The sequence below is a fragment of the Fusarium musae genome, chromosome 5, assembly GCF_019915245.1.
Source record: "Fusarium musae strain F31 chromosome 5, whole genome shotgun sequence".
Classification (NCBI taxonomy): Eukaryota; Fungi; Ascomycota; class Sordariomycetes; order Hypocreales; family Nectriaceae; genus Fusarium; species Fusarium musae.
The window spans coordinates 3,263,062-3,285,731 of record NC_058391.1 but is presented as its reverse complement, the minus strand read 5'-3'; the positions used below and the strand labels follow the sequence as shown (position 1 = coordinate 3,285,731).

The 22,670-nt window shown below is 49.7% G+C and overlaps 10 protein-coding genes across 10 annotated transcripts; 8 read left to right on the top strand and 2 right to left on the bottom strand.

Moving 5' to 3' along the window:
- Positions 1–327: 327 nt before the first annotated feature.
- On the top strand, positions 328–1,270 carry J7337_007459 (uncharacterized protein; the record flags this gene model as incomplete). Its single annotated transcript, XM_044825111.1, has 2 exons — positions 328–557; positions 1,216–1,270. 2 exons carry the CDS (start codon positions 328–330, stop codon positions 1,268–1,270), a joined length of 285 nt encoding a protein of 94 aa, XP_044680768.1.
- Positions 1,271–1,533: 263 nt separating this feature from the next.
- Positions 1,534–2,997, bottom strand: J7337_007458 (uncharacterized protein; the record flags this gene model as incomplete). The annotated part of the gene is made up of 3 exons (XM_044825110.1): positions 1,534–2,430; positions 2,483–2,617; positions 2,665–2,997. The coding sequence occupies 3 exons, from the start codon at positions 2,995–2,997 to the stop codon at positions 1,534–1,536; spliced, it is 1,365 nt and encodes a 454-aa protein (XP_044680767.1).
- Positions 2,998–4,017: 1,020 nt separating this feature from the next.
- Positions 4,018–5,094, top strand: J7337_007457 (uncharacterized protein; the record flags this gene model as incomplete). The annotated part of the gene is made up of 1 exon (XM_044825109.1): positions 4,018–5,094. The coding sequence occupies one exon, from the start codon at positions 4,018–4,020 to the stop codon at positions 5,092–5,094; it is 1,077 nt and encodes a 358-aa protein (XP_044680766.1).
- A 415-nt stretch (positions 5,095–5,509) lies between these two features.
- J7337_007456 (uncharacterized protein) lies at positions 5,510–6,658 on the top strand (the record flags this gene model as incomplete). The annotated part of the gene is made up of 1 exon (XM_044825108.1): positions 5,510–6,658. One exon carries the CDS (start codon positions 5,510–5,512, stop codon positions 6,656–6,658), a length of 1,149 nt encoding a protein of 382 aa, XP_044680765.1.
- A 734-nt stretch (positions 6,659–7,392) lies between these two features.
- Positions 7,393–8,859, top strand: J7337_007455 (uncharacterized protein; the record flags this gene model as incomplete). Its single annotated transcript, XM_044825107.1, has 1 exon — positions 7,393–8,859. The coding sequence occupies one exon, from the start codon at positions 7,393–7,395 to the stop codon at positions 8,857–8,859; it is 1,467 nt and encodes a 488-aa protein (XP_044680764.1).
- A 1,678-nt stretch (positions 8,860–10,537) lies between these two features.
- J7337_007454 (uncharacterized protein) lies at positions 10,538–11,804 on the top strand (the record flags this gene model as incomplete). Its single annotated transcript, XM_044825106.1, has 3 exons — positions 10,538–10,610; positions 10,665–10,997; positions 11,050–11,804. The coding sequence occupies 3 exons, from the start codon at positions 10,538–10,540 to the stop codon at positions 11,802–11,804; spliced, it is 1,161 nt and encodes a 386-aa protein (XP_044680763.1).
- A 244-nt stretch (positions 11,805–12,048) lies between these two features.
- On the bottom strand, positions 12,049–13,008 carry J7337_007453 (uncharacterized protein; the record flags this gene model as incomplete). Its single annotated transcript, XM_044825105.1, has 1 exon — positions 12,049–13,008. One exon carries the CDS (start codon positions 13,006–13,008, stop codon positions 12,049–12,051), a length of 960 nt encoding a protein of 319 aa, XP_044680762.1.
- Positions 13,009–13,518: 510 nt separating this feature from the next.
- Positions 13,519–14,754, top strand: J7337_007452 (uncharacterized protein; the record flags this gene model as incomplete). The annotated part of the gene is made up of 3 exons (XM_044825104.1): positions 13,519–13,526; positions 13,793–14,084; positions 14,131–14,754. 3 exons carry the CDS (start codon positions 13,519–13,521, stop codon positions 14,752–14,754), a joined length of 924 nt encoding a protein of 307 aa, XP_044680761.1.
- A 1,624-nt stretch (positions 14,755–16,378) lies between these two features.
- Positions 16,379–17,593, top strand: J7337_007451 (uncharacterized protein; the record flags this gene model as incomplete). The annotated part of the gene is made up of 2 exons (XM_044825103.1): positions 16,379–17,096; positions 17,151–17,593. The coding sequence occupies 2 exons, from the start codon at positions 16,379–16,381 to the stop codon at positions 17,591–17,593; spliced, it is 1,161 nt and encodes a 386-aa protein (XP_044680760.1).
- An 818-nt stretch (positions 17,594–18,411) lies between these two features.
- J7337_007450 (uncharacterized protein) lies at positions 18,412–22,457 on the top strand (the record flags this gene model as incomplete). The annotated part of the gene is made up of 2 exons (XM_044825102.1): positions 18,412–22,341; positions 22,395–22,457. 2 exons carry the CDS (start codon positions 18,412–18,414, stop codon positions 22,455–22,457), a joined length of 3,993 nt encoding a protein of 1,330 aa, XP_044680759.1.
- Between the last annotated feature and the right edge of the window lie 213 nt (positions 22,458–22,670).

Here is a 22,670-nt window from a genome sequence, read left to right as displayed (position 1 = left end):
CATGAACGGGACTTCTTTTCGGTTCAGAAATGAGAGGGAATATGAAGCTTGAAAAGATCAACATGTTTGAGCTTCGAAACACCTGAGTTTTGTTGACTTCTTGTTGAGTTGAGCAGATTTATCAGACTCTGCAGCATCATCGTCAGATCTTCACAAGCAACCCTTCCAATGGCCCCAAAGTCTATCGTTTGCCTCATTCTAAGCTGTGCCCTCTTAGGAGGCTATGCTAGTATGGGGACTTCATATCGTCACGGCTTCTTTGACGCTGTTCGGGACTGCATCACAAACGCAAAGTCGCCCGACGGAAGCTCGTTATGTCCTTTAGACATGTCAGATTCGATCTCTCGGGAGCTCACGGGTTACCAGGCAGTTGACGAGCCGGTGATGCTGCTGTTGGAGTTCTTCGCTCAAGGGCTCAAGAAGCATCCTGAGAGTAAGGGCATGGACCTTGAAGCGCTTCTGGCTTTTGTGTACTTGGCCGCGCAGTTCTGTGGCGCTTGGTATCTCATAGCTCTTGAAGGGCTGAGGTTTGGCAACCGTGGAACAATTCTGAGCTGGTAAGAGAACGATCTGCTGTCCGAATGCTGCCTTAATGCTTACTTGGATGCAGGACCGGAACTTTCGGTATCGTCTTTCAATCTGTCACCATAACCATTATCGCTCCGATATATCTCACTCTACAACTCCTTCTCTCACCGACGATTCCCCAGCAAGCATATCTACTAGCCGACCCGTGCGATTTGAGCCTCCTCCCGGTATCGACAATCATATCTTACATTGTGCCAACCATTGGACTGTGCTTGCCGTTGATCTTCGATGTCACGAGGGAAGCCAAGTTCATCGCTGTGGCTCTTTGGCAACCTTTTCCGTTGTACCAAACTGCCATACAGCGAGTATCCCGCTTGGTCTGTTGGTCTCGACGGGGTAAGGCCAACAACACTGCCCATATCGACCCGAGAGCCGTCAGAAAAGCTATGAATCGCGCATATCGCTTCATTACAACCTTGGCAGTTGCAGTACACTTGGGTGTATTTGGGACAATTCTCGCTTCTTCCATGGACCTCACAGACAAAGTTTCCGGACATCACATTCTCGCCCTCACACCGTTGACGAACCCTCCGACTCTAGCTTTGCTTAACCCGCCCGTTTCTGCGATGGAATCCAGGGAGATCGTCGTCTCGTTCTTGCGATGGGATGTATACTGTACCTGTCTAGCAATGGCCATCTGGACCGGCTATCAACTCTACTTGGCACAAAGAGCCCCCAGTAGGGTGGTCATCTGTTTCAATACGATTTGGTGGACGATTCTGGGTGGACCCATCTACCCAGCGTTGCGGCATCTCCGGGAGAGAGATGCCATGGTGCTGGACCGAATGGAGCTTTTCAGCTCGTCACTTAAGATTGAGTAAGTCGGACATGAGTCACGAGATCAGACCATTTGGGACATTGTGGTAAGGGTTTCCAATTTGAGAAAGAAAGACAACTATCCATGTACGTATTAATACAGGCCTAAATCGTGTACAAATGCTGGTATCAAGATGAAAGCAAGCCGGTGGTACCAGGCGAAACAAAATTGTCTTCGGTGCAGTCCATAGGCCCCGGTGACATTAACATACGAGACGGCGAGAGAGTCGCAAAGGGCTGTACCCCGCAGTTATCAGCACCAGGGATAAATCCGACAGCTGACCTGATTCCTATAGCGGAGTTCAATCTAGCAAGGATATGAGCTGCCCTTTCAGTCTGTTCGGGCGTAGTGTAAACACAGTGTGTGACAAGTCTAATCGAGTGGACAATGATGATGGCTGCTGCACCGTCATGGAGCATGGTCGCTGGCATGCCGCTCGGGTCGATATCGCCCAGGGCGTATGGCACGGCGGCGAGCATGTCATCGACGGTTTTGCGGACATCGGATTCAAGGAAGGGAACGGTTTCTGCCCATGAATTGTAACTATACCCATCGTCATCCTCCGTTGGTAGCAAGGTAGTCTGGTAGAGTAGCATGGTCTGGAGCAAGATGAGACGAGCTGATCGGACGAGAATGATGATGCAGGCTGTCTCAGCGTCGTAGTGCATCCTACCAGCGCTCATCTCACCAAGGGTCGTTGGAACACCGCGACCCTCAAAGGTCATTTGCCAATACTCTGCTGCTTCAATGTCCCAGGACCCAAAGGCATCGAGCATGTCGAAGCATTCCTGGATCAGGATTCTCTCGTCTTCTGTGCCGGTGCTGCTCTGCGATGCTGTTGAGGGACTGGCACCCTGTGGTTGATATGGATCTGGCTGCATAAGTCGGCACAGACGATGGCGCAGCGATAGGGTCCGTCCCATCATGGCCAGTGCTCGAAGAAGAGGGTCAAAGATGCCGATGACGGTGGCGATGGCACCGGGGTCCGTGTACGAATCATCTCCATGTAAGAATGAATAGATTTGCTATTACTCGAGTCAGTTTCATGGCATGTGATTGTCTTATCGCGTGACTTACCAGTCGCAGCAGAGCAAGCAAGAAGAGTTCGGCTCCTCTTCGTGTACCAATCTGACTTGGTCCTCGTTTCTCCAACAGGTAGAAAAGCCCTGAAGCATGTTCATTCGGATCACCTAATCCTTCACCACTAAAATCCTGCTATCGAGTCAGATGTGAAGTAATTGATGTCGCGTGAGTCTCACCTTGTACGTGCACAAAAGCAGAATGGTAGCGATGACTTTGTCGTCCATCGCCTGGTCATCAGATTGGATACTCTGCTGCAATCCCTTGATCACGCGTCCATAATTTCTTAAAGACCGTGTCCGAAGTTCCTCGTTGCCCAAATGATTGTACGCAGCCAATTGGGCAACGCTCAATGTCGCTGTTTCGACGAGTCCATCCTTGTAGTGGTCGAACAAACTCGGTAGGAAGCTGAAATGCCCTGGAAATCCATCGTCGTCATCGGGCGACACGAAGCGACGTACAAAATAGCATAGCGACATGTTATCGTATGATTGTGTCGGTTGTCGAACCATGGCTACGGATCTCCGTCGAATGGGCGCCTCCAACGGCCGTGTTTTGGGCTTCGGGGGCTCCTTTTCGGGCGGTTTCTCATCTTGCGGGGGACTCGCAGTGCTGGCGTTGGCTATACTTGGCGCCTTTGAGGCGCGCGAGGTGTTGGAGGAAGTACTTTGCGATCTCCCCTTTGGCGCAGAGTGTCTAAAATGAAACTCGTCGGTATATCCAAGACATGGCTTTCCGTAGTTGTAGCATCGTCGACACGTCGGCTTCCCCTCGTCGCACTGCGGAGAGATAGGAGATTAGAACAGATATCGCTCAATCACGGCAAAAGCATTACTCACCTTGACCTTTCGCTGGCGACACCGCAGACAACCTGAGCTAAAGCGACCTGGGAATACCATCTTTCGCTAAGATAGGAGGTAGATCCTGATAGCTAGACAAACGCAAACGTGGGTGAGCTGATTGTACGGGATGGAGAGTCTGGGGAAAGGGCAACAAATTGCGATTACGAAACTACGGCCCGCGGGAAGAATGGAGACAAGAAAGATAACCAACGCAGACTCAGGGCGGGCAGCGTGTTTCTTCTCATGGCACGGACGTGTTAGTGTCTCGGTTCGGAGAGGTAGACCCCGCAAGAGACCTGGACTAACGAGCTTGAAACAGGGTTTAAGGTCCATGGGTTTAGATGACAGGGGGACGCGGCCAAGTCCAGTGCCGTTGGGAGAGTGGACTCAGTGGAGAGAAGGGCAAAGATCGTCGTTGTGGCTTGTTCTGGTTAAGCTTGCGATTGCAAGAGTTGTCGTTGGTCGAGCGAATCTAGCCTCGGCTTCAACAGCATCGTGATCGGCTTCATTCTTTGCCAACTCGTGATAATTAGTTGACGATGGAGATGGAGCTAGAGAAGGGCGTTGGAGCTTAATTAGTTTGTATAAGATGTATTTAGTGGCAGCTTGTTTGCTTGCATGTGCAATCGAGTATTTCGGCTCAGACTCACAGACCAAATTCAATCATCACTCTTCCCTGCGGAAATCATCATGTCTTCCATGCTTTACTCTCCCGTTATTGCCTATGTCTCCAATGCGAGCAATTTCCTTCTATCGCCACTTCTGTCGGGCTCATTGCTCGCTGCAGCAACTTTTGCTCCCGACGTCGTGAACAATGCCCTCGCCTCAATTGCCGCCAAGCTCCCAGAGCATGCTTCACATACCCTAGAGCTCACGATCGTCAAGAAGGTTCTCTACGTATGGCTCAGCTTGGGCATCGTTCGGACCATCAACCGGTTCCTCAATACCATGGCTCATAATTCATGGCGAATGACAGCTGCTTCTGGTTGGGACTGGAATAAAGAGATCGCTGTTGTCACTGGTGGCTCGAGCGGTATCGGCCTGAGCATTGTTGAGAAGCTTTCAGCCATGGGAATCCGTGTCGCTGTCTTTGATGTTCAAGATCTGCCAAAGCAACTTCAAACCAACTCGCGCGTTCACTTTTATCGATGCGATGTTACCACAACCGAGTCTGTCGCTGAAGCTGCCGACGCAGTGCGCAAAGAACTCGGTCACCCATCAATCCTCATCAACAACGCTGGTATCACTTCCCCCATGCCCATCCTCAAGATGCCAGAGTCATTCCTTCGCAAGATCATGGGTGTCAACCTCATGGCTCTGTGGTACACCACTCAGCAATTCCTCCCACGCATGATCCAGTTGAACAAGGGCCATGTCATCACCGTCGCCAGTATCGCATCCTTTGTCGCTCTGGCCACAGGAGCCGATTACTCTGCTACCAAGGCTGGCGCTCTAGCTTTCCACGAGTCGCTAGCCAGTGAGATCAAGCATTTCTACAAGGCTCCCAATGTCTTGACAACAGTGGTCCATCCCAACTTCGTCCGAACACCTCTTGTTGAGGGCTTCGTGGACCGATTGGAGCGTGGCGGTGTTCGTCTCTTGACTGCGGATGATATCGCCAAGGAGGTTGTCGCTCAGATTAAGAGCCGACGCGGTGGTCAACTGATTATTCCCAAGTCTGTGGATGTCATTTCTGGCATTAGAGGGTGGCCAACTTGGTTGCAGGAGGTGGTTCGCGATGCCGTTGGCAAGACAGCTGGCAATTAGGAACAAAACAAACCAATGGCGACTTTATCTAGGAGACTGATAAGTAGTTTGACAGTATCTGTCATCCTTGGAAAAGCTTATAAGCATTTCTGTACTTTTATAGACTCGCTTACAATTAAATGCGACCGCCATACTCTATACTGAATACGGCCCATTCGGGCGCCGTGCCAGCATTTTGAACAGTGAAAACGACATCGCATGACACCACGAATGCTCACTGCACGTAATAAAAAATGCCATTGATCATTAACTTGTCTATTGAAACTCTCTCTTTGTGCCGGGAATATACTGTGAGTTCGGTGACCGAGGCAGGCGCATTACTTAAAGACCCCGGGTCCCGCGGCGTAGCTCTACCGCTTTTCCTCCACGTTAATAACCAACAGCCTCAGCAACTTACACGAACGACTCACCCATCATGGCAGTATTGAGCACACTCAAGACAGCATTTGGCTATACCTATGCATTTATTATCACACCATGGCTTCTTTCGCGCTTTTTGTTCGACATTTCCCTCTGTCTTGTCCCGTGGTTTCGCCCGAACAGAAAATGGACGCTGAACCAAGCTGTCCGTGTCCGCGTTGTCCGGCTCTTGCTTCTCTACTGGTCTCTCACCAAATCAGGCGACAAAATGAGGTTTGACCAAGGCAAAGAGAAGAACCGTTTCGAAGTCGTCGGTCCACGGTCGCCAAAGCTATACAGAGGGATTTGCTCGGATTACACGGTTCAGCCTGCTCAATTGGGCATGACTTGGACGCCAGCGCGACCACCGCCTGCTGACATCGTTCACCCGGGCATGGTGGTCGTTTTACACTTTCATGGAGGTGGTTTTGTTATTGGCAATGGTCGTGATGAAGATACTGGGTTCACGGCCAAGACTCTCATTAAGCATATGGGCGCTACGCATGTCTGCTCGCCCAACTACCGACTGTCCAGCAGCAAGAATGGACAGTTTCCCGCTCCTCTTCAGGATGCACTTACAGCATATCTTCATCTCATCAAGACAAGAGGCATTCCTGCCGACCAGATCATTTTCTCAGGCGATTCAGCTGGCGCAAACTTGGCTCTCGCCTTGGTACGCTACATCCATGAGTACGGTCAAATTGACGAGGTCCCATTTCCGCGCGCAATGGCTCTTTGGTCGCCATGGACTGACGTCGCTGGCGCCTTGGAACAAGATGCCTCTCAATCACCCAACTACAAGACGGATTACCTCAACATGCACTTTGCGCGCTGGGGCGCAACGACAGTCTCTGGCTTTGGCGCAATTGACCCAGCCAGTCCATACCTGTCCCCTCTACGCCATCCTTTTCAGATTGAGAGGCCTTTCCCAGTCTACGTCAACGCCGGCGGCGGCGAAGTTCTATGCGACGACATCACCAACTTTGTCGCACGCTACAAGAAGAATGGTTGGCCAATGTACCTGGACATCTCAGAAGGTTGCCCTCATGACATTATCCTGCTCGGCGACAGGATTGGCTTTACAGCCGAGGCAGAGAAGGCAGCTGAGCATGCGAGGCGTTTCTTGAACCATCGTGCGGGGTTGAATCTACGAAGCTATGCATAATCTCTTTTTCGTGATGGTGGTCGCGCGGGTCGGAGGCAGAAGGATATCGAAGTTTCCTCAAGATCTACATAGCTCAACAAATTTCACATGTAAATTTCTAATAAACCTCGAAACAATTTCGTCATTTGTTTCAGTGATCTACCCCTCTTCGGAGCCAAGATGATCAGCTCTGCAGATTTGACAAGTCTTGTCTAGTCCGTCGCGTGATTCTCTCTCTCGGTAGTTTTGGCGTCTCCCCCCCATGAAGACGATCACTAGGGGGGGGGGGGGGGGGGGGGGGGGGGGGGTCATAGTCATACCGAGGCTACCCCACAAACTTGAGAGCCCTCAACGCGAAATTTCTGTATCGAGTTTAGCTTGCGATCAACCACTTTGGCTCGCCCCTCCAGTCAAAGCTCAAGCATGACGTTATTCCTTTGGTTAGTTGTCATGAAAAGATTTGGGTCTTTATCGGAGACGGGTCCCGCGGGGGCGGATGGAATGGTTCATATTGTCGCCTGTCGGACTCGGAAGCTTAACCATAACTTAGCTACTCATTCGAGGCGAGACCCTGATTGCTCTTGTTAAAGTACCGAGGCTTGCTATCTTTCGCCTGCCCGCGGACTGTTTATTGATCCAACGGAGTGTCAATCACTCAGACTTCTGCATTGTCGTCTTTGTACAAAATAGGTCCTCAACGTCCACTGTGGACAGCATCATCAACAACACAAACTACTCAGACTGCACTCATCAACATGGCACCGCAATCAGAAGAACCCAACACCTTTGATGTCATCATCATCGGCGCTGGCATCTCCGGCATCAACGCCGCCTACCGTCTCCAAACAGAAGGTCCTCCCGACTTGACCTACGCCATCCTCGAAGGCCGCGACTCCATCGGCGGTACATGGGATCTCTTCAAGTATCCTGGCATCCGATCCGACTCTGATATCTTCACCTTTGGCTTCCCATGGAGTCCCTGGAAACATGACCAGTCGCTCGCACCAGGTGACAAGATCAAGGACTACATGATTGAGTCGGCACGATCGACTGGTATTGACCACCATATTTGCTACAAGCACTCTGTTTCAGAAGCCAACTGGTCTTCTAAAGAGAGGCGATGGCAGCTTCAAGTTACCCGACCTGGCGATGAGAAGCCCGTTACCTTCCGCAGCCGATTTCTGCTCCTTGGTACCGGCTACTATGACTACCAAACCCCTCTTCAGACTGTGATTCCTGGAATTGAGAAGTTCCAAGGCAAGGTCATCCACCCTCAGTTTTGGCCTGAGGACTACGACTACACCAACAAGGAGGTCGTCATCATCGGCAGTGGAGCTACCGCCGTCACAATTCTTCCATCCATGTCCGACAAAGCTAAGCGTGTGACCATGCTGCAGAGAAGTCCAGGCTACATCTTCCCTCTCCCATCAAGCAGTTTCTTCACGCGTCTTCTCTTGACCGTTTTCCCCGCCAGCATCGCCCTCTTCCTCAACAGACTTCTATGGCTGGTCCGAAGCTATCTCACCAACGTGTTCTGCAAGTCTTGCCCAGGTCTGGCCAAGAAGCTCATCAAATATGTCACCATCAAGAACCTTCCTCCTGACGTCAGCTGGGATCCTCACTTCAAGCCTCGATATAATCCCTGGGAGCAACGATTCTGCGCTAGCCAGGACGGTGACTTCTTCGCGGCTATTCGCTCGGGTAAAGCGAATGTCGTGACGGATAAGATCAAGACTATCACTGAGAAGAGTATTGAGCTTGAGTCTGGAGCTTCATTACATCCCGATCTTATCGTCACAGCAACTGGTCTGAAGGTTCGTTTCGGTGGAGGTATCAAGTTCAGCGTCGACGATGTCCCATTCAATGTCGCCGATAAGTTTGCATGGAAGACTGTCATGCTCCAGGATGTACCAAACCTGCTATTCATGTTCGGATATGAGAATGCGTCGTGGACACTTGGTGCTGATGTCAGTGCGAGACTGTTTGTTCGTATCCTGAAGAAGATGACACAGAGCAAGACCAGTGTCGTGGTCCCACGTCTTTCGTCATCAAGTGGTATGCCAGTGAAGCCAATGATGAGCCTATCTTCGACATATCTCAAGACGGCTAGCTCTGTATTCCCCAAGGGTGGTACGGGTTTGTGGAGCCCCAAGTCGAATTACTTTGCGGATATGGCTGGAGCGAGGTGGGGAGATATCTCTACAGGGTTGGAGTACCTGTGAACATAGTCTTATGTATCAAGAATAGCCTTTCGTTTCTCAGTAGTAAATACCAACTTGTTTTCATCGCTCTACTGCACAATCACCGTGATTAACTCATGCTACGGTAGTAACAGATCTAATGTACCGTTCCACGCCTGTAAGCAATTAGAAGAGATATTGACCAGTCATATTACACGGTTCATGCTTATGGTTTCATCGTGCAGCCGGTCGGAACTGGTGCAAGTCTGAGTCAGCGGGAAGTTGATCGTGGACATGTGAAGCGGAGTAGGAGAGTATGTAAGCAGTTCAACTTCAGACCATGAACTTCCATTGAGCTACTCAACTGTGGCTATACAGAGTAATTGCACTTATTCCCAAATTAGCATTTACTTCCATCATACAAGTGTAGCCTCAAGAAATTACAAGGATAAGTTACAAACAACATCATGTGAATAACAGTATCTAAGCTACATCGTCCATAGTAGCAAGTTAGTCTGACCATAAGCACTCAAGTTCGCCCCAAGAATAATCAACATTGGGCAAGATCACCATTCATGAGACCCTCCACTGCGACCTTTAATGCATTCTAAGTTGCACGCATAGAGAAGCCCAGCTCTTGGCGTGAACCCATAGGAGCGCCTAGAGCTCAGCAGTAATGCTACCACGTGGATGTCAGATTTCTAAGGGTTGTCGGTGATTAGCCGGACGAGCTGATCCAATTCTGCCAAATCGGTTCATAAATGGTATCCTCCGCATCCTTCGTTGGAGTTGAATGTAACCTAACTCCGTCTCCGGGCAGGCTCGGCAAGAGGCATGGCACTTCATTGACGGTTGAAGATTAGGCAAGAAAGTGCATTAATCTGCATTTGACAGCTTTTCGAAGATCCACGATGAGAGCTAACTAAGTAAGCTCAACTCCCTCGACCCAAGATGCTCGCTTGGACCCTTGTAAGTAGAAAATTGCCGCCATAAACATAACGACTCTAATGTTTACACAATAACTCACTCGGCAACTATCTCCGTACTCCGGTACGTAGCTAGCTTGAGCTAGGTATAGGCAGATCAAATGATTCGGAATATCGGGAGTCTTTGCCATGCTCGCTAATCGAATCATGCTATAATATTGCCAATGTATGTCAAATCCAGCAAAGCTTCAAACAATAGAGGAAGACTTTCGGTGATCGGCTAAATTCACGATCCATTCCCCGCAGACCTCCGAGCAACAATTTCGATGGTACAGCCCCCAGCTTGGCATCTAGTCCCAGAAAGGGACGTAATATCAGCACGCATTAAGAAACTCTCCCTCATTCGTAGTAGGCCTCGATCGCAAAAGAATATTATCCGCTGCACAATTAAACAACGACCCATTTTTGCGGGGGACACCATCGCAGGTTTCTGTTTAGGGTGTTGAAGACAAACGTGGCGATGCTCCGACATTTCCTCAATGGGCCTCATTCGGAGCTTGGTTCTCCGCATATAAGGCTCTATAACCCCAGACATGCTAATTTCCCGGCAAAACACGAGCAAGTCGATCGGATTGGTCAGAATTCATGATTATGCAGAGCCGGGGGCGAATATGTTATGTTGGATGCTATATCAAAGCTATATATAAGGACGGGAGCAACCCTTTGACGTTGCGTTCGATATCTTCAGACAGTATCTTCTGCTTCGAAGCATCAGTTCCCTGAGATTAGCCAAGATGCATACCCTTTCAGTTCTCCTCGCTCTCGCTCCCGTGTCCGCCCTGGCCCAGGCTCCCGTCTGGGGACAGTGTACGTTACAGCAGCTCCGATAAGTCGATACTCGATAGCTAAAACATCTCACAGGTGGTGGCAATGGATGGACTGGTCCTACAACTTGCCAAAGTGGCCTAAAGTGTGAGAAGATCAACGATTGGTACTATCAGTGTGTTCCCGGATCTGGAGGATCTGATCCCCAGCCTTCGTCAACCCAGGGTGGTGGCACTCCTCAACCTACTGGGGGCAGTGGTGGCAGTGGCGGCACTGGTCTCGACGCCAAGTTTAAGGCCAAGGGTAAGCAGTACTTCGGTACTGAGATCGACCACTACCACCTGAGCAACACTGCCCTGACCAACATTGTCAAGGCCCAATTTGGCCAAGTGACTTGTGAGAACAGCATGAAGTGGGATGCCATTGAGCGTAAGGTTCCCTACTACCAAGATAACTTGAATGGCCATCTGACATGGAACAGCTTCGCGCAACTCATTCACCTTTAGCAACGCTGACAAGGTGGTCGACTTCGCCATTGCGAACAACAAGCTCATCCGTGGCCACACTCTCCTCTGGCACTCCCAGCTGCCTCAGTGGGTTCAGAACATCAACGACCGCTCCACCCTCACCTCGGTTATTCAGAACCACGTTACCACCATGGTCACCCGCTACAAGGGCAAGATCCTCCAGTGGGATGTCGTCAACGAGATTTTTGCTGAGGACGGCAACCTCCGTGACAGTGTCTTCAGCCGAGTGCTCGGTGAGGACTTTGTTGGCATTGCTTTCCGCGCTGCCCGCGCCGCTGATCCCAACGCCAAGCTCTACATCAACGACTATAACCTCGATATCGCTAACTACGCCAAGGTGACCAACGGCATGGTCGCTCACGTCAACAAGTGGCTTGCTGCTGGCATTCCCATCGATGGTATTGGTTCTCAGGGCCATCTTGCTGCTCCTGGTGGCTGGAACCCTGCTTCCGGCGTCCCTAATGCTCTCAAAGCCCTTGCCGCCTCGAACGTTAAGGAGATTGCTATCACTGAGCTTGATATCGCTGGTGCCAGTGCCAACGATTTCCTTACTGTCATGAACGCTTGCCTTGCTGTTTCCAAGTGTGTCGGCATCACCGTCTGGGGTGTCTCTGACAAGGACTCGTGGCGACCTGGTGACAACCCTCTCCTGTACGACAGCAACTACCAGCCTAAGGCCGCTTTCAATGCCTTGATCAACGCTCTGTAAGCTGGGGTCAATGTGTGTCGCTGGATCATACTATGAATTGTCCTAGTTGAATGAAGTGTTGGTGTTAGAATGATGCTCGAGGAAATGGTTCAATTGTATATATCTATTTCTCACGTACATATTTAGCAGAATGGAAGTCACTGGCTACGTCCTCACTATCTGAATACTCCAACCAAATTCTTGACCCATCGTTGCTTCTACCACTTCCTATCATACCTTCACCAATTGAGATCCAGATCTCACCTCAACTTTGAGCAGCCGCGTTGCAAAACCCAGCAACGTTAAACCCCCAGACCTCTTCTCTCGAAACATTGGTACAGAGAGCTGGGGGAGGCGAGATATGGTTGTGGCCTTCCATAACCTGGATTTCGAGCTCGACACCCGAGCTTCCCTTGCCTGATCTCGATAGCTCAATAAACTCCTTATTACAACCCAGAATCTCATCTTCAGGGTCGAGGGAGCCATACAGCAGAAGAAAATGGACTCCAGGTGCAGCATCCGAGACATTCTTGTTCTTGTCACAGGCCTCAAGAAGTCCGAGGGGACAATCATGCTCTATAGTTTCTCCATAGTATCTTTCAAGGACAGGGGCCCTACAAGGGTAAGGGTTGCGGAACGACGTCGGCATAGAGCAAAAGACGGCAGCCTTCAGTCGCAGGGGGCTAGTATCGCTGTTACCTGTGATCTTGCTGCGAAGCTCGGCAAACGAAGGGTGCAGCAAGATTGTGCAAAGATGAACGGCACCAGCAGAGTTGCCCATCATGGACAACGGTCTTGGTTGTGGACCTCCAATCTTGTCATTGTTGTCTATGAGCCACTTCACAGCCATCTCAATATCCTGTCCACCGGAAGGAAATCTCGCCTCTGGAACAAGGCGATAATCCGGAATTACAGTGATGAATCCGCACTTCTCGGCGAAGAAATGCCCAAGGTTTCGGTAGAGTAGATGATCTTCAGAGGCTCTGTCTCCTCGAGTGAAGCCGCCTCCATACGTATAGATGAAGACAGGGCGCCCAGCCCCTGTGGATTTATTGGCAGGATAATCGATATCTAGGTTGTGGCGAGGATTTAGGCCGTAAGAGAACGTTTTTCTGGAAGTTGATTTAATGGCAGTTGAGTTCTTGTTGAGAAGCGGAAGGTAAGTTTTCAAGGTTGGCTCAATGCTTTCAGCAATTGAGTTCGGAACTGAAGTGAGCTGATTCATTTCGGAAGACGGTTGACCGACTGGTATTGTCGTCTGACCAAACTATGACTTATGAAGTTCTTTTTGCCTTATCTTCTCAGGTTTCGCAATCGCATTCACGTCTTCATATATCCCAGCTTCAGGTATATCATGATACCCTTACCCGACATCCGACCATGAGTAAGCGGCAACTACGAGCGCCAAACGCCGACCGTTGAGCCTTGTAACAGTGGTTATTGCCAAATTCGGTTCCGGAGAATGTTACCGTGGAGGAACAGGCGCTCGTGACCCGCAATAACGGGCCATACATCCCAGAACACGATCCTGATATGACATTCTTGACCAGCTATTGGTTTCGCTCGGCGCTGAGAAAATGGAAAGACCGATATGAAAGCCGACACCGAGCAAGACGGTCTCAAAATCTCCGTCTAATGGCGATGTTGTTGGACATGTTTCTGAGAAGGCTCATCGGTCTTGAGACTGTAGATGTCAGTTTGTCGTATCTCGCTCCTTCACCAAGCGCCGATACCGATGATTAAGTTAATCTGAGCATAGATACTCTGGGAAACCCTGCATCCGACAACTCTAAGCGTTGCAATGCATTGTCAAACGTCTCGTGTGCTTGGCTTCCCCAGATCTACGTCAAGTGGAGGAGCTGTATACGATGAATACTCGATGTTCCAGCGCGATGACAAATGAACTGAAGCAAAGACTTTGAACAGCCAAAAAGAATCAGAAAATCATATCTTTCAATTCACTTAAATCTGGAACATGACCATGGAGCGCATGGTACTCCCGCCATCAGTAGCTGGAAATCAGCTGCTACTAAGAAGCCATATATCTTCGAAACCTTTTCTGGAGGCAAGGTCTACGTCTCTGGTACTCCTTCTGTTGCTCGTTTCCTCCTGACAGGGAAAGAAACGGATGGCAAGTTCAGCATCCTGACAAGCGGTGGCCAAGTTTTCCCGGCTCCTGTGCCAACTCATTGTCACAAACATGTCCACCATGACTTCCTCTCTATCAGGGGTCAGTCAAAGGTCTGGCTCAATGACCAGTGCAGAGTCCTTAGCCCTGAAAACTTCGCCAGTCTAGCTCCTGTAAGTTACAGTCTCCAACCTTTCCTCATCATACTGACCCCTCAAGAACGCTGTTCATGCGTACCAGTTCATTGGTGATCACACGGAGATCTTCAGTATAATCAGTCCTGCCGGATTTGAGCACGTGTTTCGTGGTCTGGGTGAGCCATATACCGGTCCGATGTGGCCGGATGTCGATCTTGAGAGGGCAACTGAAAAGCTCAACTCTGGCGTCGCAAATGTCATGACCGAGTTTGATGTGATTCCTGTACCGGACCATAACCTTGTTAGGCCACAGCATTGGGGCGGTTCAGAATGCCAACTGTCTGGCTCTCATAAGCCGTACTTTCTCCGTAACTGCACAGGAGCTAGTACTGTTCTCGACGGAACAGTCGACCGTCCATATGTCACTGGGGCCAAATCTGGAAACACATACAGTCTGGCTACTCTTGAAGGTTCTAGCCATTTTGAAACGCAGGTTTTGTCTGGCGGAATTCAGTTCCCATATGTCGACGACTGCTTCTTTGTGTTCGATGGATATTTCGAGGTCACTGTAAGTGACACTGACTCCTCACGTATCGGCCCCGATGAAGTGGCTTGGTTGCCTGCTGAAACTCACTTCGATATCAAGCCTGCCAGCTCCTATTTTAAAGTCTTTATATATTCACAACCTGGGGGACTCGCCGATTAACTTTATGCAGCTAGGAAGGAAAGCCGTATACTAGGTTGAACTGTATGATTCCTGACTCGCCATGCCCTTTTGACAGGAAGAAACTTTCTGAGTACAAGTCTCAATTCAAGTTTGATTCGATGTAGATCTACTTTTTACAGTCCTTTAACTTTAGATGAAACTTAGTACTGAGCATAATATAAAATCTGATATCTTAAGGCGACCCGGGCCTGTCTTAAGATGTCTTAAATTCCAGGAAGTATTTCCTTAAAATATAAGAATGGTTATTGAATTATTTATACTGTCTATCAGAGTTTTCCTACCGCCGTAGATCCAAGTACTACTATGTCAAGCCAGATCCTATAAATGCTTTGAAAAAATACCCTAAAGCATGTCACTGCTATTAGAAAAATGTGTTCACAGGGTATCTTTCTATGATGATCTCGTTGGCTCTAAGTCTGTAATAAGTAATCATGGTCAAGTACAATATAGCATCCAACGCGATAAGCAGATCACAAACCAAACGGTAGTGACAGAGAATGCTATCTAAGCAAGCACGAATACTTCAAATTGAGCATCATCCTTATTCTTGACCGTCAATGCCATGGGTCAATAAGCTAGCATAAAAAGACCAAAACGTTGATTGTACTGTACATTGCATAGCAATATTTGCGAAATGTAAACCAATTGATTCAACGTTCCGCATGTACTACCACCATGAAACTCTCCCAACAAATGAGGTGAAGCAAATGAGATGGCGCACCGCTTGGCCATGGAATGCACACTTCAGGGTAAGCGATTCTCAAGGTGGCCAACGCTCGCAAGCCACGACAATGAGATAACGGAAATCGACCGAAGAGGGTTGATCAGAGTGACCCAAATGAGGATGGATAAAAAGAAGTGAAAGTGGTCGATGTCGGTCAGAACTTTAAGGAAGCGATAGTTTGCTTGACTCGTGAACTCTCAGACATGTCGATTCCAAATCTAGTCTGTGCGATGTGCATGCATGCATAGTTAGTAACGTGGGTAGCTCAACTGTCAAGAAGCAGCCACATTCACGCCAGTTCAGCAACTCAGTTCGCCAATCCACGCATCAAAACCACGATCCCCTCAGCTAAACTCGATCGAGATGCCCAATTTCCCAGATTCTGTCCAAATAGCGCAATATCTTCCCCCGCAATCCGGCAAAGCTTGCGTGTGACGTCTTTTGGCTCCCGTCTGGGGCCTTCTGGGGTATTCTCGTGCGGGGTGCATTAGCCCCAGATGCCATGGCTTGCGAGCATCGCATTGCCGAAGGACGAGATGGATGGGCACAATCTAGGAATGTCATAGCGCTCTTTTGCTCGTTTCCCAATTCAGGACCACCTTCCGACCTGGCCCCAAATTGATCATCGCACCTCTAGTTTAGTCTAGTTTATCTAGTTCCACTCCAAGCCGAGGAAGCCCATCTTCACGTTTTGCTGATGTCAACGACGCCGTGATTCGTTTCATGTTTGCTTGTTTCATCGCAAGACTGATAACTAGACGACTTCTTGAAAACTGAAGTTTTTGCAAAGAGCACCACAATCGTAAGTTCTTCATGAACGAGCTCTTTACCTGCTTTCTAAATAACTCATTCTCATCAGTCAGCACTCTCGATATCACAATGTCTTCTTCATCTGAGCCAGGCACCAGGGGCAACCTCACCCTTGAGCAGAAGAAGAGCCTCCAAGAGGCTTGGGTCCATATTCTGCGATTATGCGGAAATGAGAATATCGCCCATGATGCTCCAGACAACACAGACGAATATCTCCAACACCTCAAGAACAAAGATTCCGATCATTTCTCACGGAATCTCTGGGAGTCGATCATGGCCGATCATCCCGACACCACGCTCCTTCGATTTCTTCGGGCGCGCGACTGGGATGTCAACAAGGCTGTCGACATGTTTGTCTCTGCTCTCAACTGGCGCGACGAGCGACAGATTCAGAAGACCATTGTCGGAGGCGGCGAAGCTGTCGGTCTGAAGAAGACCCTCACTACCGATGAGGAGTCATTCATGGCGCAGTATCGCTCAGGCAAGAGCTACGTCAGAGGAACAGACAAGGACAATTATCCCATCTATGTCATCAGAGTCCGCCTCCACGACCCACACAAACAATCTGCTGAGTCTATGGAAGAATATGTCTTGCACAACATCGAGACCTTGAGGGTCATGGCAAGAGAGCCGCAAGACAAGGTCTGCTTGATATTTGATCTCACAGGCTTTGGTCTTCGCAACATGGACTTTCATGTTGTCAAGTTCCTCGTCGATATTCTTGAGAAGCGCTACCCCGAAACCCTCTCGGTAGTGCTTGTGCACAATGCGCCATTCGTATTTTGGGGTAAGCTTGACACTCTGTCACCTCCAACTCTATTTACATGCTAATCCTTTCCAGGTGTCTGGACCGTCATCAAGCACTGGCTCGACCCTGTCGTCGCATCAAAGGTCCACTTCACCAGCGGCACCAAGGGCCTTCTCAAGTTCATCGCCAAGGAGAACCTGCAAAAGTCTTATGGTGGTGAAGATCCTTGGGAGTACAAATACGTAGAGCCTGTTCCCTCTGAGAACGAGAGGATGCAGTCTGAGGAGAAGAAGATAAAGATACAGATTGAGCGACAGGAATTGATTGACTCGTTCAATCGGTCGACTGTCGATTGGATTGGCACAAATCCTGACACAGACGCTGGCAAGGAAGCACACGAGAGGCGAGATGAGTTGATTCAATTGCTACAGATGAACTACTGGAAGTTGGATCCATACGTTAGGTCTGGTACTTACTACCACCGAGCGGGAGTGGTCAATAGGGTTGGAGGTGTCGATTTCAAGGCAGCGCGATAGTCAATTACCTAGTTTAGAGTGTTATTCGTATTCAATTCCGTAGTAAGCTTGTTTTTTTTCCGCACTCAAGTTCACTCAATTGACCTCAATTCTTGCCAAGATGTTTCCTCATCTAGACCTGTCAGTGCCATTACCTTACTTGAAACGTTACGGCCCGACGCCATCATCTGAACGTTAGTCCCCCACTGTCCGAGTCCATGCCGTAAATATCCAAGAAATCATAGCGCACTCTGCCACCAAAGTCATCCTCGGTTTTTCTTGTAGCCAATCGGCCCCTGTAGACTCGCGTCCTAGCGGTGCTGTCTAGCGTCTTCACTGTCGCAGTGCGCTTTGACTCGTGGCGCTCATCACCAACGGACCCAGCTGCGCTGTCCTGGCCCCCCCCCTCCCCCCCATGCTTGAACTCCAGAAGCTAGACCAGGAACCTTGTCCACGAGACCGTGCAAAAGGGCTGATAATGATGCAAAGCCTCGTGCCCAAAGCGCAATAGTTTGCGAGGTACAGGGGTGCTCACCACCTCCTGGCCAGAACAGCAGGGATCGTCACAGCTACCCCTCCAGCACCAATTTCCCTGCCGCGGTATCATCCATGATTTCTGGGGTACAGCTGTGGAGTGCCTGCAACGCTCCCGAAAAGCAAATCTGTGTGTGTTGACTGGCTGAGATAAAGAGCCTCCTTTAAACGAACCCTTGGCAGCCTGATTATCTCTTCTCCCCCCCTTCTCCTCGCTACAGTACAAGTCAACTCAAGTCAAGCTGTGATAGTGAGACAGTTCACTCTGGTTTCCTTATCTCATCTTCTCTTTCAATTGTCACACTATGAGGTTCTCAACGGTGCTCCTCTCGGTGCTTGCGCCATTTAGTCTCGCGGCCCCTGAGCCAAAGACTGTTTCCGCACCAGAGCTCTCGGGCCAATTGGTTGAGCTTTTGGAGAAGCATAACCTCGCGCTTGTACCGCGATCAGAACTCACAGACGCGTTAAAAGAATTGAATACACTTCTCAAGAGTGATCGATTTCCTCGCGCGCCTGTTCTGATAAGGCGACAAAATACTACTTCGGGTTCTGGCTCAAAATCTGGCGGCTCTAGCTCAGGGTCTGGATCAGATGACGACTCAGACTCAGATAGCGGCGGTTCAAGTCGCGTTGTCTCAATTCCTGGGCTAGATGGTCTCGGCGACCTCGGCGATGGCCTCAAGGGATTGACAGACGCCCTCGGCGAGTTGGGAGATCTTCTCAAAGCCCTCAAGAATCTCCTAACAGCCGAGTTCCTTGACGCATTCCACGATGCTATGGTCTATCTCGCAGCCACATTGAAGCCTCCCGCACCCAACCAGATCAGAAGTCTGCTTGAGAAAGCAGGTCCTTTGCTGGATCTTGTTGGAGAACTCGACCTCAAGGGCCTTGTCGATCAGCTTAAGGATGTCGATATCGCTGGTATCGTCTCCAAGGTTCTCAAGCTTCTCACCGACGGCAACCTCAAGAACATCGACGGTCTTCTCACCAATGGCGCGAGCCTCTTGACACCAGATTTCGTCAAGCAGACCAAGGGCCTCATTGGTGACGTCTCACCTCTTCTCGACGAGCTTGCTCCTCTTCTGAAGAAGCTTACCGGCCTTGATCTCGAGGGCATTCTATCAGCTTTGGACCCACTTCTCAAGAAGGAATCCATCCAGGGCATTGTCACTCTACTCAAGAACGCCGGCGATCTTCTCACCGCCAAGACCGTCGATGAGATCCAGGGTCTTCTCGGCGAAGTCTCCCCCATCATCAAGGATATCGCCCCACTTCTCGAGCAACTCACCAAGCTCAACCTTGAAGAAGTCCTCAAAGCGCTGCAGCCGCTCCTTAAGGATGATTCTATCAAGGGTATCTTGAGCTTGCTGAAGAACGCCGAGACTCTGTTGACACCAAAGTTTGTGGACCAGACACAAGACCTTATCGGTGCTGCGTCTCCACTGATCGACAAGTTGAACGATGTCGATCTCAAGGGTGTTCTTGATGCCTTGAGTCCCATCCTTAAGAAGGAGGCCATTCAAGGACTTGTTGGACTGCTCAATAATGCAGAGGACTTATTAACTAAGGATACTGTTAAGAGTATCAAGACTCTTCTTACTGAAGCATCCCCCTTGATTGAGAAGCTCTCTGATATTGACCTTAAGGGTGTTCTGGATGCGTTGAGCCCTATCCTGAAGAAGGAGGCTATTCAGGGTGTCGTCGGCCTCTTGAACAACGCCGAGGATCTTTTGACCAAGGATACTGTCAAGAGTATCAAGACTCTGTTGTCGCAAGCATCACCATTGATCGACAAGCTCTCGGATATCGATCTGAAGGGCGTCCTTGATGCTCTCAGCCCGATCCTGAAGAAGGAAGCCATTCAGGGCCTGGTTGGACTATTGAATAATGCGGAGGATCTTCTGTCGAAGGAGACTGTGAAGAGCATCAAGACTTTACTGTCTCAAGCTTCTCCTCTGATCGACAAGCTTGCCGACATCGACCTGAAGGGTCTTCTTGATGCTCTTAGCCCCATCTTGAAGAAAGAAGCCATCCAGAACCTCGTCGGTCTGCTCAACAACGCCGAGGATCTCCTTTCCAAGGAGACCGTCAAGAGCATCAAGACCTTGTTGTCTAGCGCCTCACCTCTCATCGACAAGCTGTCTGATCTCGATATCAAGGGCATTCTCGATGCACTTGGCCCCATTCTCAAGAAGGACGCCATCGAAGGTCTCGTTGGCCTTCTCAACAACGCTGAAGATCTACTCGATAAGGAGACCGTCAAGAATATCAAGTCTCTCCTTACCAGCGCTGGTCCTCTCATCAACGAGTTGAAGAAGATTGATCTCGCTGGCGTTCTGAACGCACTTGCACCTATCCTCACCAAGGATTCTATCAAGGGCATCGTTGGATTATTGGGTAACGCCGAGAGTCTCTTGACCAAGGATTTCGTATCCGACACCAAGAAGCTCATCTCCAACGCCAGCCCGCTCCTGGTCAGCCTCGGCAAGATTGATCTCAAGGGTCTCCTCGATTCGCTTGCACCGCTTCTTACCAAGGACTCTATCAAGGGTATTGTCGGTCTTTTGGGTAACGCTGAGAACCTGCTCACTAAGGACTTTGTCTCTCAGACCAAGAGTCTCATCTCCAAGGCTTCGCCTCTTCTGGATAGCTTGGATGATGCTGATCTCAAGGGTCTGCTTGATCAAGTCGGTCCTCTTCTCAAAGAGGTCGGCAAGCTCAAGCTTCAGGATATCATTAGTGCCGTTGCACCTCTCCTGACCAAGGATTCCATCAACGGCATCATTGGACTCCTCGACAATGCCGAGAACCTCCTTACTAAGCAGTTTGTCTCTCAGATCAAGTCTCTCATCGGAAAGGCTTCTCCTCTTCTCGACAGTCTTGACAAGGCGGATCTCGCTGGCTTACTCGATCAAGTCGGCCCTCTCCTCAAGGAAGTCGGCAAGCTTAAGCTTCAGGACATCTTGAGCGCAGTCCAGCCACTGCTTACGAAGGACTCCATCAACGGCATCATCGGTCTGCTTGACAACGCGGAGAACCTTCTCACCAAGGACTTCGTTTCCCAGACCAAGTCTCTCATTTCCAAGGCTGGACCTCTTATTACTAGCGTATCTAAGCTCAACCTTGAGGATCTGCTCGACCAAGTTGAACCACTTCTCAAGATGCTCGGCAAGCTTGATCTCGAGGGCATCCTTAGCTCTCTTGCTCCTCTTCTCACCAAGGACTCGATCAAGGGAATCGTGCGCCTGGTTGATAACGCCGAGAACCTGTTGACATCTAAATTCGTCAACGAGACTCAGACACTCATCTCTGGCGCTGTTCCTCTGATCTCCTCACTGGACGACGCTGATCTGCCCGAATTACTGGACCAGGTCGGCCCTCTGCTGAAGGAGATTGGCAAGATCGATCTTGTCAAGCTTGTCAAGAAGCTGTCACCTCTTCTCGATGAGATCAGCGATTTGGACATTAAGGGTATCTTTGACGCGCTTGCGCCGCTACTCTCACAAAAGGGCGTCAAGGGCATTATGGACCTTCTTGGTAACGCTGAGGATCTCCTCACACCTAAGTTTGTCAACCAGACCCAGACTCTCATCGGTGAAGCCGTACCTCTGGTTGAGGCGCTTGGCGACATCGATCTCAAGAAGCTCATCAAACAGCTCCAGCCTCTTCTCGAGGCCCTCGGCGAGATTGACTTGGGAGATCTCATCAAGAAGGTCAAGCCACTTCTCAATGCTCTCATGAAGATCGATCTCGTCAAGCTGGTTAACAAACTTGTGCCGCTGCTCGATACTCTGGATGACATTGACCTGAATGGTTTGCTCAAGGCAATTGAGCCTCTTCTCACACCTCAGAGCATCAAGGGTATTGTCGGTCTGGTTGACAACGCCGAGGATCTCCTCACGGCCAAGTTCGTCAACCAAACGCAGACCCTCATTTCGGGCGCAGTACCATTAATTGAGCAATTGAATAAGCTCGACCTTGAGGAGCTCTTTGAGATTATCGAGCCTCTGCTCAAGGAGCTGGATGGTCTGGATCTCACTGGTCTTGTTGATGCTGCCAAACCTCTGCTCAAGGCCCTCAAGAAGATCGATGTCCAGGGCATTGTCGATGCAGTGGTGCCATTCCTTAACCCCAAGACCATCAAGGGTCTTCTCGGCCTGGTTGGAAATGCTGAGGATCTCCTTACCAAGAACTTCGTCAACCAAGTATCGGAACTCATTGGAGACGCGACACCTGTAAGTCAAACATCACGATTCTACTACGAAACTATGCTAACTTCTGTTTCTAGCTTGTTGCGACAGTTGGAGACTTGGTACATGCGGTACTCAAGGAGCTAGTGGGACGGTCTTAATGTGATAATTGGGTTACGATTATGGTTATGTGATGGGATGGTTTAATCATGTATTAATGAGTTTGGATATTTGACGTATACGATACCCTATGAATGCACTCTACGGTGCCATAATGAAACTGTCTTTATCCGTACCTAGGAGCGTTGTCGAGTGAATATGCTTGCAAGATGTGGCTATAGTTGTCCTGGCATAAGACAGACAGCGGATGATTC